The following is a 13,031-nucleotide window of genomic DNA, read 5'->3' as shown; positions in this document are numbered from 1 at the left end:
GGTAAACAAGGGGATATAAAGATTACATGTCATGGCCGTTTTGACCGGCGTGGAGTGAGAAGTTGTGTGTGCTTATGTGCAGGTATAATAAACAGTTGCTAAAGAGAACTGGTTCAACAATAATTCTTGGTACTCTAATTCGCACGACTACATTAGAATTTTCCTTACGCTTCTATCATTTATTTGACAGCTGGGTATGTTGCAGTTATCATACATAATTTTTATTTCATCCAAGTGTTATTCTGTCTAGCTTGACAGTACACCTGTCTGCCATAGCTTTTGTCCCTCCAAGTAGTAAACATTGCTCACTTGATATTAGCTGTGTGGTGTATCACTCCAGGTCCTAGCCAGCCATCCTTTTGAAATGCACGAGAAGCATTGTTTTCAGCATGTTGTACAAATTATTTGGTAATGCAGAAGCACACCAGAAAAGAACGATTTCCCTCTAAAAGTGTAGTTATCAACAAGGACAAACCCTTAAACTCATACATCACCAGAGTAACGTATTGGAAAAAATAATACATAGGTCCCGAGGGCCTCAGTTCTCTCGGGCTAACATCGTAATCATTGTGCCCATATGAATTTAACCAGTCATTCAATTACATACGTTTCAATTAATATCATCAAATGAGCAAATAACTGTACACCGGACCACTCTTTAATAAATGCTTTTTATATTTGTATGGTATAATATTGACAAGCAAAACAGTCAGTTTGCAAAGCTCGTAATTGTGGATATATTTATAGATGGGCTTAACATCACTGGCACATTAACGGTTGTTCATTAAATGCATATTTGAGTAGGAATCCTCTAATTCTGTCATTTTCAAAATGACTGGATCAAAGTACAACCAAAGATGTATCGTCAACATGTCAATCCTATATTTAGCCCTACATTTAGTCTGTGGGTATCACCAGCTCCAATGTCATCTGTCTAAATAACCTGGAGGAAAGTGGGCCCTTATAACCACAGCGGATCGTATTCGTATAATAAGAGAATGTGAATACCCTCTGCCACATGGGTTGAAGCGACTATTGTCTGATCTGAGTTCAAGACTAGTCCTCTATCTTTCAAAACACTTGTTCATAATCCTCACTAATATGTGAGATAGAAAATAAATAAATCGTATTGTATCCAAATACTTATTGCTTCTGCAATATATATATTATGATATTATTAAATTGGGATTCAACATAGTTATCTACAGCAGTTGTGCAAGTCTTCATTCAAAATAGTAAAAACCTGAGTGTAGTCCTATCATATGTGTAGATGGGAGCTTACTCCAATCCTGGGAGACAGTTTTTTTAAGATCCAGTTAGTTTCTCTTAATTTTTTGTATATCTGATCTATCTGTAATATGATTTTTCAGGGCAATTATAGATGCAAACTTATCGAAACTTTATTTGAAATAATTTCCTCTTCTGCATTATTCAGCCACTTTCTAGGAGGAGGTATTACTTTGCATGCAGATAATGTATTTTTTGAATTCCGGAGGATCTGACCACTAGCATCTATCTCTGTAGTATCCCTAATAGGAATCCAGCCAGAGACCCCTTGTGGTAGTAAAATAATCTTTACATTTAAAAATGAGTGAATTCTAATGTATTCTTGGCTACCTGGTCTTCTGACTGCTGAAAAAACTAAGTATAATTAAAAATCATATAATTATTTAATGAAGATCCTGGGGCGCCCTTATGAGCTGGTTTAGTTGGAATTATAACTTCATAGTGGGCATTAATTAATTATCGCCGCCCCCCCCCCCCCAAACTCCCTCAGTTGAGATAGCAGAGTAAAATCATGCTTTATATTGTTCCTGTAATGCTGCTGGAGGGACGGACCAGGCTTCCTAGAGGTCAGTATCTCTGTACGCATCTAGTGCATGTTAAGAGATGGTGCCATTAAAATCTCCCATGAATACAAACAATTTTACAGGCTCCTGTTTGAGTAAAGTTATAATAAAGTCAAAAGTTATTAGCAGATTTGTATTGTTTTCAGGCCCATAAGGGATACAGACATGATATAATACTCAAGAAAATTTCAGTCTCGAAGAGTATAAATGAAAATTACATTTTACGCCCGATGTTTCTAGGATGATATTAAAAAACGTTATTATTCCATGAATAGATAATTCACTGATAGTAAAACAACTATACCCCACTTGCATGACCTTTCCTAAAGTTATGACACGGCTGCTAATTAAGTAACAATTATCTAAAGAGAATTTGCTGATAGCCCAGGTTTCCTGAAGGCAAATTATTCCTGTGATAGAATTCATTAACAATTCCAACTTAATGAGAAATTGATAGTAGCCCTCCCAAATTTCACGTTGAGATCACCAAATTATTGTTAAAATAATAGGGAATTGGACTTACATAATTTATCATTACATATACCTGCCAACCAAGACTAGGAATGTGCTTCTTCTTGTACCTATCCTGGGGTTCATGCTCTAACTCGCTGAAAATATGTATAGACTAACTGCAGAGGATCATTACAGAGTGGGCCCCTCTGATTAGCTTGGGGAGGAAGGAATGCACACCTAGATTCGAAGTAATGTGGAGCATTTGGGATTCATTTTAATAGCTTCATCAAAATACATCGTTCAAGCATGACTAGTTACGGTAATAATGTCAATGCCACCCCTCCAAAAGAAGATAATGTCTTTAGGATTGTAAAAGAGACCAGCTTGGAACTGAACTCCATTATGGATGTCGGAGTGGAAAATTTCTCCTGTAGTCCAACCAATTTAATATCTGATGAATTAACCATGCACAGGTAAGGATTCCTGAGGAGTGGCATAATATTCAGTATTCATTTAATGAGTATTCAGCTTTGCGGAAAAGATTGACAAATTCGACTAGTGAAAGAAATAGCCTTCTCTTCTTTAGCAGTCCATGTAACGGCTGATGTAGTTTGATTTAATGTTTCATTTTTATCTAAGTAACCTCTGGTTAGTAATGGGTCCTTGCGGCTCCTAAATTCTAATGTCAAGAGGCTTAATTTGAATTCAGCTGCATAGTCAATGGCTGATGGTGCTGGATTCTGCTGCTGAAGCGTGCCTCATGAGTGGTGGTTGATAAGTCTGCGAATCTGATCGTCTTGGGTTCTTTTTTGATGAGCTACACTTATTCTCTTAATTGATTTCCCCCTCCTTGGGTCCTTCATCCTGTTCTGTAGAGGCAATTGACTTTTACTTGGCCTTTTCCCTACAAAGTGCATAACTAGGATGTGTTTCTAATTCGACAGAGAAAGAAAGGCCTTGAGTAATTTTTCAGATTTTTTTTCTTCTAATTATAACATATGATGCTGTGGATCCTGATTTTTAGTTGCCAACCCCTACTTTACTGATGATCTAGTCTGAGTTGCTTCATTTTCTGTTCTCTTATCCCGTTTTTGGGCCAAGGCATAAACCATGTTTCTCATTGTCTCATAATGGACGCTCGTTTCTGAGCTCATAGTGAAACAGGCAAAATAGATGATAACGCGTGATCTGAATGTGAGGACGTTTTTCCAACAAAGTTAATGTAGAGCCTATGCTTAGTGCTTATATCACCTCAGAGAGATGAACATTCTCTTGTGGTGGATTCAAAGAAACTTCTTCGGACCGGTTCTGTTTGAAAGGCAGATTGTCACAGGGGTACTGTTAAATAGATCAAGCATTGCTTTGGGACAACCCAGCTTTTACACTCGGACGTGGGTGTTCTGTTTCGATATTTGTGAGATTGAATTCCTGCAGCAGGCTATATGATTTTTAGGTCTCCACCCCCTCGTAATTAGTTGAGGGGGTTCAATATATCCTTACCTTCTGTTTTCCGAATAGCACCTTGCTCCTGTACTTGATATTTGGGTTTGAGCATCTTAGCTTTCCAAGTTGTGTCCTGACAGCCATTTGGGTTATCTTCAGTAACCTCAAGCTGGGACAAAAGGTGGGATTGATGGTAGCCCCACTAGAGATCCTTCATGCATATGTTGTTTCTCGATGCTTTTGGAAATGGGGTAGCGCAGGTCTTTTAGAAAGAATAGTTGGGGTGCACAGCTTTTTACTATTCCTCATTGAGTCTTTGCTGATCTTCATGCTCCTGTTTTGTGTTCTACTGCATTCTCAGGACTCTTGGGTAAAAAATGTGTAAGGGAGTTACTTCTTCTTCTAACCAATTTTATAAAATGCAGTCTGCAAGTCTCTGGAGAGCTAATGGGTAAGTAAAGAAAGCGAAGGACCAATTCTAGTATGAAAGCAGAAGTAAGGTATGGTGGCAAAAGTACATGGATTTTTAAAGCTTTTCCAGCACTGTTATGTGATCCTCTGACCTGCTGCTCGTGCGCCATTCCCCTGCTGCCCAGCTCCTCCTGACTGCAGCCTTGCGCTCTGCTGCGAGGCCACTAGTTCTATCCCACAGTCCACCAGACACACTGGCATTATTGTATTTACTTAGTGTGCTCCCTGTTACTACTTGTGCCCCCTTATTCACATGTTGTATTTGTTGCTGCCTGCTCCCACCGTTTCCCCTTCGCCCCTGCCGATTCCCGCCTTCTTGCCAGCCTCTCTCACTTCCCAGGACTACTTATGGATGCAGCAGAGGGGGCGCGCCAAAGGCACGCCCATCTGCACTCTTCCGTGCCTGGACCATGTCCAACGCCAGGAACTCATGCCCACCGTATTCCTACAGATACCCCACCACAGATCTCCGTGCCCTAGAGCCCGGATGCAACAACAGTTGCTGCCTGGAATCGCCTCACACCACAGAGGGAACTTTCCCCTGGGTCCGCTGCCGGTTACCATCCGCATACACCCCAGCACCACCCACCAGCATAGCAGCCACACCAGCCCCGTGGGCCGAGACCTCCCTGGAACAACTCACCTGCTTCCTGATCAATGACAGGACCCTTCCTGGTACAAGATCCAAAGTACTGTGACCTTAATTGACAAATTGATTAATGACTAGCTTTCTCCTTTTAACACAGATACAATTGATGTTGCGACCAATGACCCTGTCAAAGTATACTGAAATAGGGAAGTAAACAAATTCCAATCCTGTATCTAAACTAGAAGGACACATTGTATTAATTAATATGTTTCGAGTAAAACACCTGTTTTGTACAAAATCTCACAGTTTACTATATTTTGCCAGACTCTATAAGCCTTTTTCTATTTATGTCTAGAGGAATTGGCCACTGTGTAAATTTTGACTTTAGAACAAGAGTAATTCTAAAAACGTAAAATGTGCTCTTTGGTTTTGTGCCAAGTATATGGAATGCCTTTCACCATGAATGGACAGCTCTTTGTTGGTTCGATGTGTCTGTCATTTCTTTCTTGCGGGTCCTCTCTATCTAGGCAACACACCATCACCAATTACAAGAGGACCGTCGTACCAAAGGGCTAACTGCAGCATTCATTTATTTTGTTTCTCAAAGTGTTTTTATATCCTGTTTATTTTTCATTGCTATGGTGGGTGGGATGGGGCTGTTTGCTAGAAAGCTACTATTCAAACAGTGCTTCACCTCCATGTTTGTGTTACAATTTGGTAAATTATTATATCTTTTTGTGTTATGTGAAGGTGGTAGTTCAGCACGTGCACTTCGATGGCATTGGAAGGACAAAAGATGACTATATTATATATGAAATTGGAGAGGTTTTCAAGGCTAAAAACCTAATTGATGTAAGTATTGCTTCTTGTTTTATCATGCCATCTACCTAATGTATTTCTGATGTTTGTATGCTGAGCCTTGTACTGAATAACATGCTGAGATACCACTGTAAGTCACAGTTACAAGCTGTGCGTTGGCTATACTGTTTGAGATACTGTGTTCTGTAGGTCTACTATCAGGGATGTGGAATTCCTATAGCCCGACGCCCAGGACATATTGTTTGGGGTCAAGGGCAACAAGTTTTAATGTGTATTTTGTCCTTGGGACAAGTAGGCCAACCCCCTGCAGCACAAACCCTTTGCCTGCCAGTTTCCAGTACCACATTAAGGATCAGGGAAGGGTACTGCCTGTAGTTAAGTTAATATTTGTGTGCATGTGTTAATGCTGTTCAAACTTGTATTTATGGTTCATTATTTGAAAGCCTTTATTATTAGGCTGAGCGCGCTAAGTAAATGTACGTTCTGACTGCACTACTGACAGTGGTTCCAGTATGAAAATGTGTTCACACAGTTTCAAAGTTTAGCAACATGAGGCTATGCATGATGCTCACAGAATGCTCTCTGATTAGATGCAAATATTTGCAGAAGCTTTAAAGCAAGATTAATGTTTCTTTGCTTTCAATATGAAATGTTCCTAAAAATGAAAGTAGGGAAATAACATTTTGCTAAACTGTTGTAAAATTTCAGGTACCATTTCTTTGCAGCATCATTTCCTAAAATGTGTTGATGCATGCTAGTATTTCCCAAAAATATTCATATTGGAAAATTTGTGTAACCAGTTTCAATAAGATTATGGGAAACAAAAATAAACAAGCCTTGGCAAAGCCAGTAGGTCTGACATTGGTGGTCAGTTTTTTAGTTTGTCAATGCGTGACTTGTTTTGGCATGGCTTTTGTAAAACCTTATGGATGTGAGAGCTGCCGGGCCCTCACCATTATAACAAACATTGGCAAATGCAGATATTGTTTTTGGTCTAAAAAAAAGCACACACTGCCACATTAGTTGCTGGCACAAAACAAAACTACTTTGTGTACCGATATGCTCCTTGTGAAAGAGCAGAATGCTGTCACTCACAGTGAAGCCAGCCTATTCTGAGAGAGAGAGAATTTGAATAAACACAAAAGGTCATAAGGTCATAGTTAACGCCAGACCAAATTAGGGGCCCAATTGTTAAAGAAAGTCTCAAAAGTGCACCTTTGGTATATGGCTTTCCTGAATTCACAAGAATTTACATTAGTAGGGCAAGAAATTGTACTTCTACAAAATATTTGTGAACTGCATTTCAGCATGAGCAAATATGCATGTGTAGATTTGTGCATGTGAAAACCTGGTTGTTTGAAAGTTCATTTTAGCTCCAACTACTTTTTTCCCAACTCTGAAAGAAGGTTTACTTACGTCTGCCACACTCAGGAATAAATTCCCAACATTTCTCAGTATGGGAAAGATTAGAGAAAATTTGTTGAAAACCCTTAAAACATGCAAGTTAGTAGGTTTGCACAGACTCAAAAGGGTATTCCAACCCTGGAACGACTGCTTACCACCATCATCAGTCCTAGTATGTAGATCTCCGGAAACGTGGCAACATAAAATGATTACTAGTATTTAAACACTACTATGGTATATGCCCTGGTATAATCAGAGAGGCTATACAAGAGCTCTTATATAATGCGATTGCTGCCATAATTTGTGGCAGCACTACATGGCACCAAAGGGACAAGTGGATTTTGTTACAGGACAAGTAGATTTATGAAGCAACCTGCCCCACGGACAAGTAGATATTTTAATAAATTCCACACCCCTGTACTATACAGTTTATTAGACAACGCTTGTAAGCGTGTACTGGTAGTATAGTATGCCAGTTATGTATGCTGGGCTAGTACCAGTGTGTGTGTGTTTGTGGTGTGTGTTTACGTGTGTATACATATATATATATATATTCTGAGCACATCATACCACATAATCCACCATGCAAATTATATCTCACACCCTAAAATGATTTCATGTGACGTCATCAATGATGCCATTTTGAAGGCCATGAGCCGTTTATAATGCATGGGTTTTGGATTGCACAGCTTACTATAAGTGTCAAATTTCAGTGTTCTTTATGTTTTGAATGGTTACCACAGCCCCACTTTAACTGACCTTAGCAGAACATTGTAGATTTTTTTTCTGCTTATGTACCCCGTTGCACTTTATATATTAATGTAGTCATGTATCTGAGTGCACATTTTTCAGTTATAAATGCATGCTGCCCTTTGTATTAATTGCACATATACAACATATAACATTTGTTTTTTATAGTTTGATAGCAAATCAGTTATACATATGTATTCATATGAGTTTATATTGTGTGATAGAATTGAGTTAAAGTTCAACGGGATTAATCTGTAAATCTTTGCATTTTTCATCGCACATCATGAGGCATACCCTTTTCCAAATGATCACAAAGTATATTAAAGTCAGGCGAGAGAGGAACCTTTAGCTTTCTTCCTGAGAGATTGGTTTGTGTGAGGTGAGCTACAAATTTCCGTAGCAAATATCATTGGCTTCTCATAGCCAGCACAGCCTTAGTAGCGCATTTGGGATCCCCACAATTGAGACAGAGACAAAGAGTGACATTTTCAACGAATGGAGCAACAGACTCGTTTTACCTGCACCAAATTTGGACTTTGATTTTAATAAAGTCTGAAAATTTATAGTGTGGATTCTTGAGTGTATCCATTCATGGTGAAAGACGTTTTTGGAATTCACGAAAAAATCAAATAAACCTTTAGTCTCATAGGACACATTGTTGCACAGAATACACCACCCTCATGTTTTACTCGGCTGGTTTGTGGGATACAGTTCTACAGGTTCCTTGTTTCAAGTTGGTAATTTGGCTATGAGCCTCTGCTTAGCGAGAAAGTCTAGAGGGATCGATAACTGGGCCCTATTTTGTAGAAAACGTAAAAACATGTAATAGCTGTGTTTTATTTCTGGCAAATTGAGGCTAAGGTATGAAGGAAGGCTACTTTAACTTGCTTTAAACAACCTTTATTCAGTGAATACACATATGTTCACATCCAATGTGCAAGTACTTCGGGCTGTCACTTCCCGCAGGTCTTTGGACAGGGACTGTAAAAAAGGACCCCAGAGCCTAGCATACTCCGAGCCCTTCCCATCTATACCCAAGGATAGGCGCTCCATTGCAAGGGTATGTCACAATCGTTGGATCCAATCTCGAGAATCATGTATCGCCCGGGAACCCCACTGAGCCAAAAGAACCTGTCGCGCAGCTAGCAAAGCCAATGCAATCTGTCTGCCCCTAAGTGAGCGCAAAGGGAAAGATTTAGAATGGGGTAACCCCAGCAGCGTATGTTCAGTTAGCCGAGGAAGTGTAATCTGAAAAGCAGAATCTAGCTCGTCAAGGACTGTGGCCCAATAACGTTCCTGTTTCAGGCATCGCCATAACAAAAGGATCAAGGTTCCGGACATCCCACAACCCCTCCAGCAGAGGCCTGACTTCGCTTTGTCCCACATCTTAATGCGCGCAGGCGTGTAGTACCAATAGGTCGCTGTTTTGTATGCTGATTCAGTCCCAGCAGTGTTAGATGTCGTGTGGTGCGCTCTATAGAACACATGCTCCCATTCTTTGGTCGACAGAGGACGCCCTAACTCCATTTCCCAGCGGACCTGCGCTTTTGTACGTTGCTTCCGCGTGCCGCGTAGAATCATCGCATAAACCTCTGAGATGAGACTCCGGTCATCTTTTTTGCATACCAGCCAACGTTCAAAGGTTGTTAGCGGCCGCGACATGAGTGCTACATTGGCCGGTTGGGTCACCCAATGCGCCACCTGTGCGTGGTAGAACGTGTCCTCCTTGTGCAACTGAAAATATTCAGAACGCAATGTGGTAAACTGAATCAGCCCCCGTCTAGATCGAAGAGCGAAACCACCCGCTTGCATCCCTCCTCTCGCCAGCGATGGAAGACCGGTGATGCACAACCCGGCGGAAAGTCAGGGTTATCTACTATGGGTGTCATTGGGGAGGGGAAGGACGTCCATCCCTTACGCAGCGCCAGCTGATCCCAAGCTTTGAGTGTCGGCGATGTCACTTTATAGGGTCATCCAGCACTATATGTGAACAATTCTGCTTTGCTACCGCTTTAGTATTGAGTCCAGTACGCCTACTCTTTATATTCTGACTTAATATGCATATTCTGTATATGTGCTATGCTTATGTATACACTCAGTTTTGTATTTCGGGTATATCCATGTAGAGAATCCGAATATTTGATCTCCTTTGCCCATTTCCATTAACTAGCTTTAAATCGTTGGATCGTTGAAAGCGCAGTCCTATATTGTGAGATTTTTAGGAGGATCTAGGTGTTGTCTGGAGGCCACAAACTGTGTATTGTACTTGGCAACGAGTTGAGGTCCAGCCTCATTTGAGACAGTCCTCTGCATTCCCAATCTAAGATATTTATTCGGCATAAGTTTCATGATAATTCAGAGGTAGTATGGCAACAATTGAATGAAAGAAGAAAAACATTTATTTCATGACACTGTAAGCTAAACTACTCCAAGGTACTTCCTATCATGATGGAGCAGTTCACATAGAATTTGAGCAGCTAAGTTTTGGTTTTTGCTATGGGTGAGGTGACTGGTTGGGGTCCCCTAACAGGGATTGCTTGGATCACTATACCTTCTTTCAAGCTGTAGTTTGCTCCAGGCATAAAAGGATGTTTTGTTTGGAAGAGCACAGGGATTGCCTTTGATGTGGGTTTGCATTTTGTTTTGAGGCATTTTGGGGTTTCCAGTGGCTGTATTTGGGGACGAGGCATAAATATAAGTTTGCCATTAAAGTGATTTCAGAGTTGAGGTCTCTCGGACTTCTTTTTAGCTGCTAGGCTGTTCTAGTGTTGTGTGTCTGCACATTAGTATATATATGGTGACCACCAGCCTTCTTGTATTATGCATGTGTTTTTAATGTTAATGCTTTTATACTTTCGCAATATGATAGTGTGCATTTTACTCATAAATGTGCATATCAATGTGGTGTAGTGCTCCATATGCACGCGTATTTAGGATTTCTAGCAATTCCCATGAGGTCTTCACTTGATACATCAGGATCACAAGGATATTTCTAAAGTGCCTCCAAAAAGAAACACTACGAAAAGGAGTCCAAGATCTGTTAAACACAAAGAGGTGGTTATTTTTCACATGGGAACGTTTGGCTTCATGACCACTCCGAGCGATAATACTACAAGACTACCATAGCCTAGACAGTGTTAATTTCGGGCCAACCATCCTTGGCTAAAAGGTATGCAATTGTTATATTTTACATGTCTCGATGGTCGTCCTTTTAAGTTGCTAGTTCTTAGTCGTTCTACTCTGAAGGAAAGGGCAATCTATAAATAACAGTATTATCCCTTTTCGTATTCTCTACTTTTTTCATATTCTCTGTTGCCAATATATCTGTGACATTCTCTATTATTTGTCATGGGTTCTTCACTAGCTTCCCTAGTTCAGAGCTCTTATTCTGTGCTGTCTCAGAGAAAGAGTGAGGGAATTCCATGACATATACCTGTTGTCTGTTTGGTTTCATCTGTCCTTTATGTGAATCCTTCCCAAGTTAGTTTAGGAGAGGTTTACCGGACACCTCTCGGTTTTCACCTCCTCAAATGATAAGTTGGTATATCTGCCATGCCTAATAGGCAAGGAAAATCTACTGGGTATGACCAAGATTAGCTTGGTGACCCCTCAACACTTGATGAAAGATGATGTTTTTATGTCCTTTTCTACTCTTCAATCTCTATTTCATTTTCCCTCACATTAGGCTTCTCGTTATAATGCTCTCACTGATGTCCTCATTCGACACTACACACCTGTGCCTTCCGTTCCAGTTACCTGCACTGACCAGTCACTTCATCCCCCTATCACTATTGACTTTTCCACTCAATTCAAGGCGGCTGCCATTTACAAAATATTATCTCATCCCCAGACTACAAGAGTTAAATCCCCCGTAGAACTCCAATGGGAAAAAGATTTGTGCTTAGACCTCCCCATACATACCTGGGAATTGCTTTGGTCTAATGGTCTAAGATCCACACTACCTCCCGTTCTGCTAGTACAACACAAACCCTATATTATTTTTATAATAGACTCTTTTTGACCCCTTCTGACCTTTATCGTTTCCATTCGATAGACTCCCCTAAATGTTGGTCATGTCCGCATGCTAAGGCAGACTTACTACACATGTTTTTTCACTGCCCTTTGACAAACACCTTTTGGACCACTATTTGGAATAAACTCAACGATATCCTCCAACTTGATGTTCCCTTTCATTTTCATCATATTTTCCTGGGTAGTCTTTCCCCTGTTTTTGCTGATCTTAAGGAGGTTTCTCCTTTAATTAACCTCTTTTTGGCAATTTCCTTTCAATGTATTACTGTTAATTGGAACGATACTTCTAAAATTTCTTATCAAGCCTGGTGGAATTTACTATGTCATCATCATAGAATGGACAGAGCTTAAGCTAGCTCCACCACCTTATTAATTAAGAGAGACTTACTATGGTTACCCCTCACTACCTTTTTATCTAGAAAGTTAACCTGATTTATGCTGATTTTATCTCATATTTGTTACATATTTCTTATTGTAATTTTATTATTGATGCTCTTTCCTTTTTTTCCTTTCTTGTTCCTCTTTTTCTCTTTTCTTTTTTTCTTCTCTTCCTCTTTCTTCTTTTCGTCCTCTGTTAAAATTCTTTCCAAAAAATGCTCCTGTTAATAAGTAGAGTTTATATCTATAGGACATTGTTTTTCTAAGTTTGTTATGTATTCCAAGATGTTCCGTTTTTTTTTTCTATTTCCTGCTCATTTCTTTTTTGTAATGATGTTTTACATTGCTTTTATTCATTCAATAAAGCATTTTAAACTCAAAAAAAGATTAGCTTGACAACTCAACACTAGCTGCACTGTTAGCTCTGTTTTGAAAACATGGAAAGTGAGTAAAATAAAGCCTGTCCGGCTGAACTGCTACCTAGTGTGGCCCTTTGGGAAGGGAAAGGAGCAGATAAACAGAATGACATTTAAAAATAAGCAGATATTAAAACACATGTTTCTTTTAATGTTGAAATCCCTACCATAAAGGTAAGTTTCATCTGATGAGGGAACTAGCTTTGGATGGTGTCGTTAATGTGACTTTTGTGTCAACATTTCAGTGCTTTACTTTTGATGCCTGTCTTTCTTTGAACTCTCCCAATGAAAGTATTGCAAAATGAATGGACTACTAGCTGGATTTTTCTGTTGAAACGAAATGTAATTCCTTATCAAATCTCCACCTGCTCTTACAGGAATTTGTTTCCTTCATTAATTTACAGTGCTAGAAGCCCAATTTACTAA

General features: G+C 39.8%; 1 protein-coding gene across 1 annotated transcript in view; it reads left to right on the top strand.

The window, feature by feature from the left end:
- Positions 1–13,031, top strand: part of SAMM50 (SAMM50 sorting and assembly machinery component) — a 209,943-nt gene that overhangs the window by 29,924 nt on the left and 166,988 nt on the right. Inside the window, exon 3 of the mRNA XM_078673862.1 lies at positions 5,557–5,658. Coding sequence (XP_078529988.1) covers positions 5,557–5,658 — 102 coding nt within the window. The remainder of the gene's footprint in view (positions 1–5,556; positions 5,659–13,031) is intronic.

The sequence above is a fragment of the Lissotriton helveticus genome, chromosome 1_1 (genome assembly GCF_964261635.1).
Source record: "Lissotriton helveticus chromosome 1_1, aLisHel1.1, whole genome shotgun sequence".
NCBI classification, from domain to species: Eukaryota; Metazoa; Chordata; class Amphibia; order Caudata; family Salamandridae; genus Lissotriton; species Lissotriton helveticus.
Note: the sequence above shows the minus strand (reverse complement) of the source record. Positions and strands in the feature narration are given on the sequence as shown.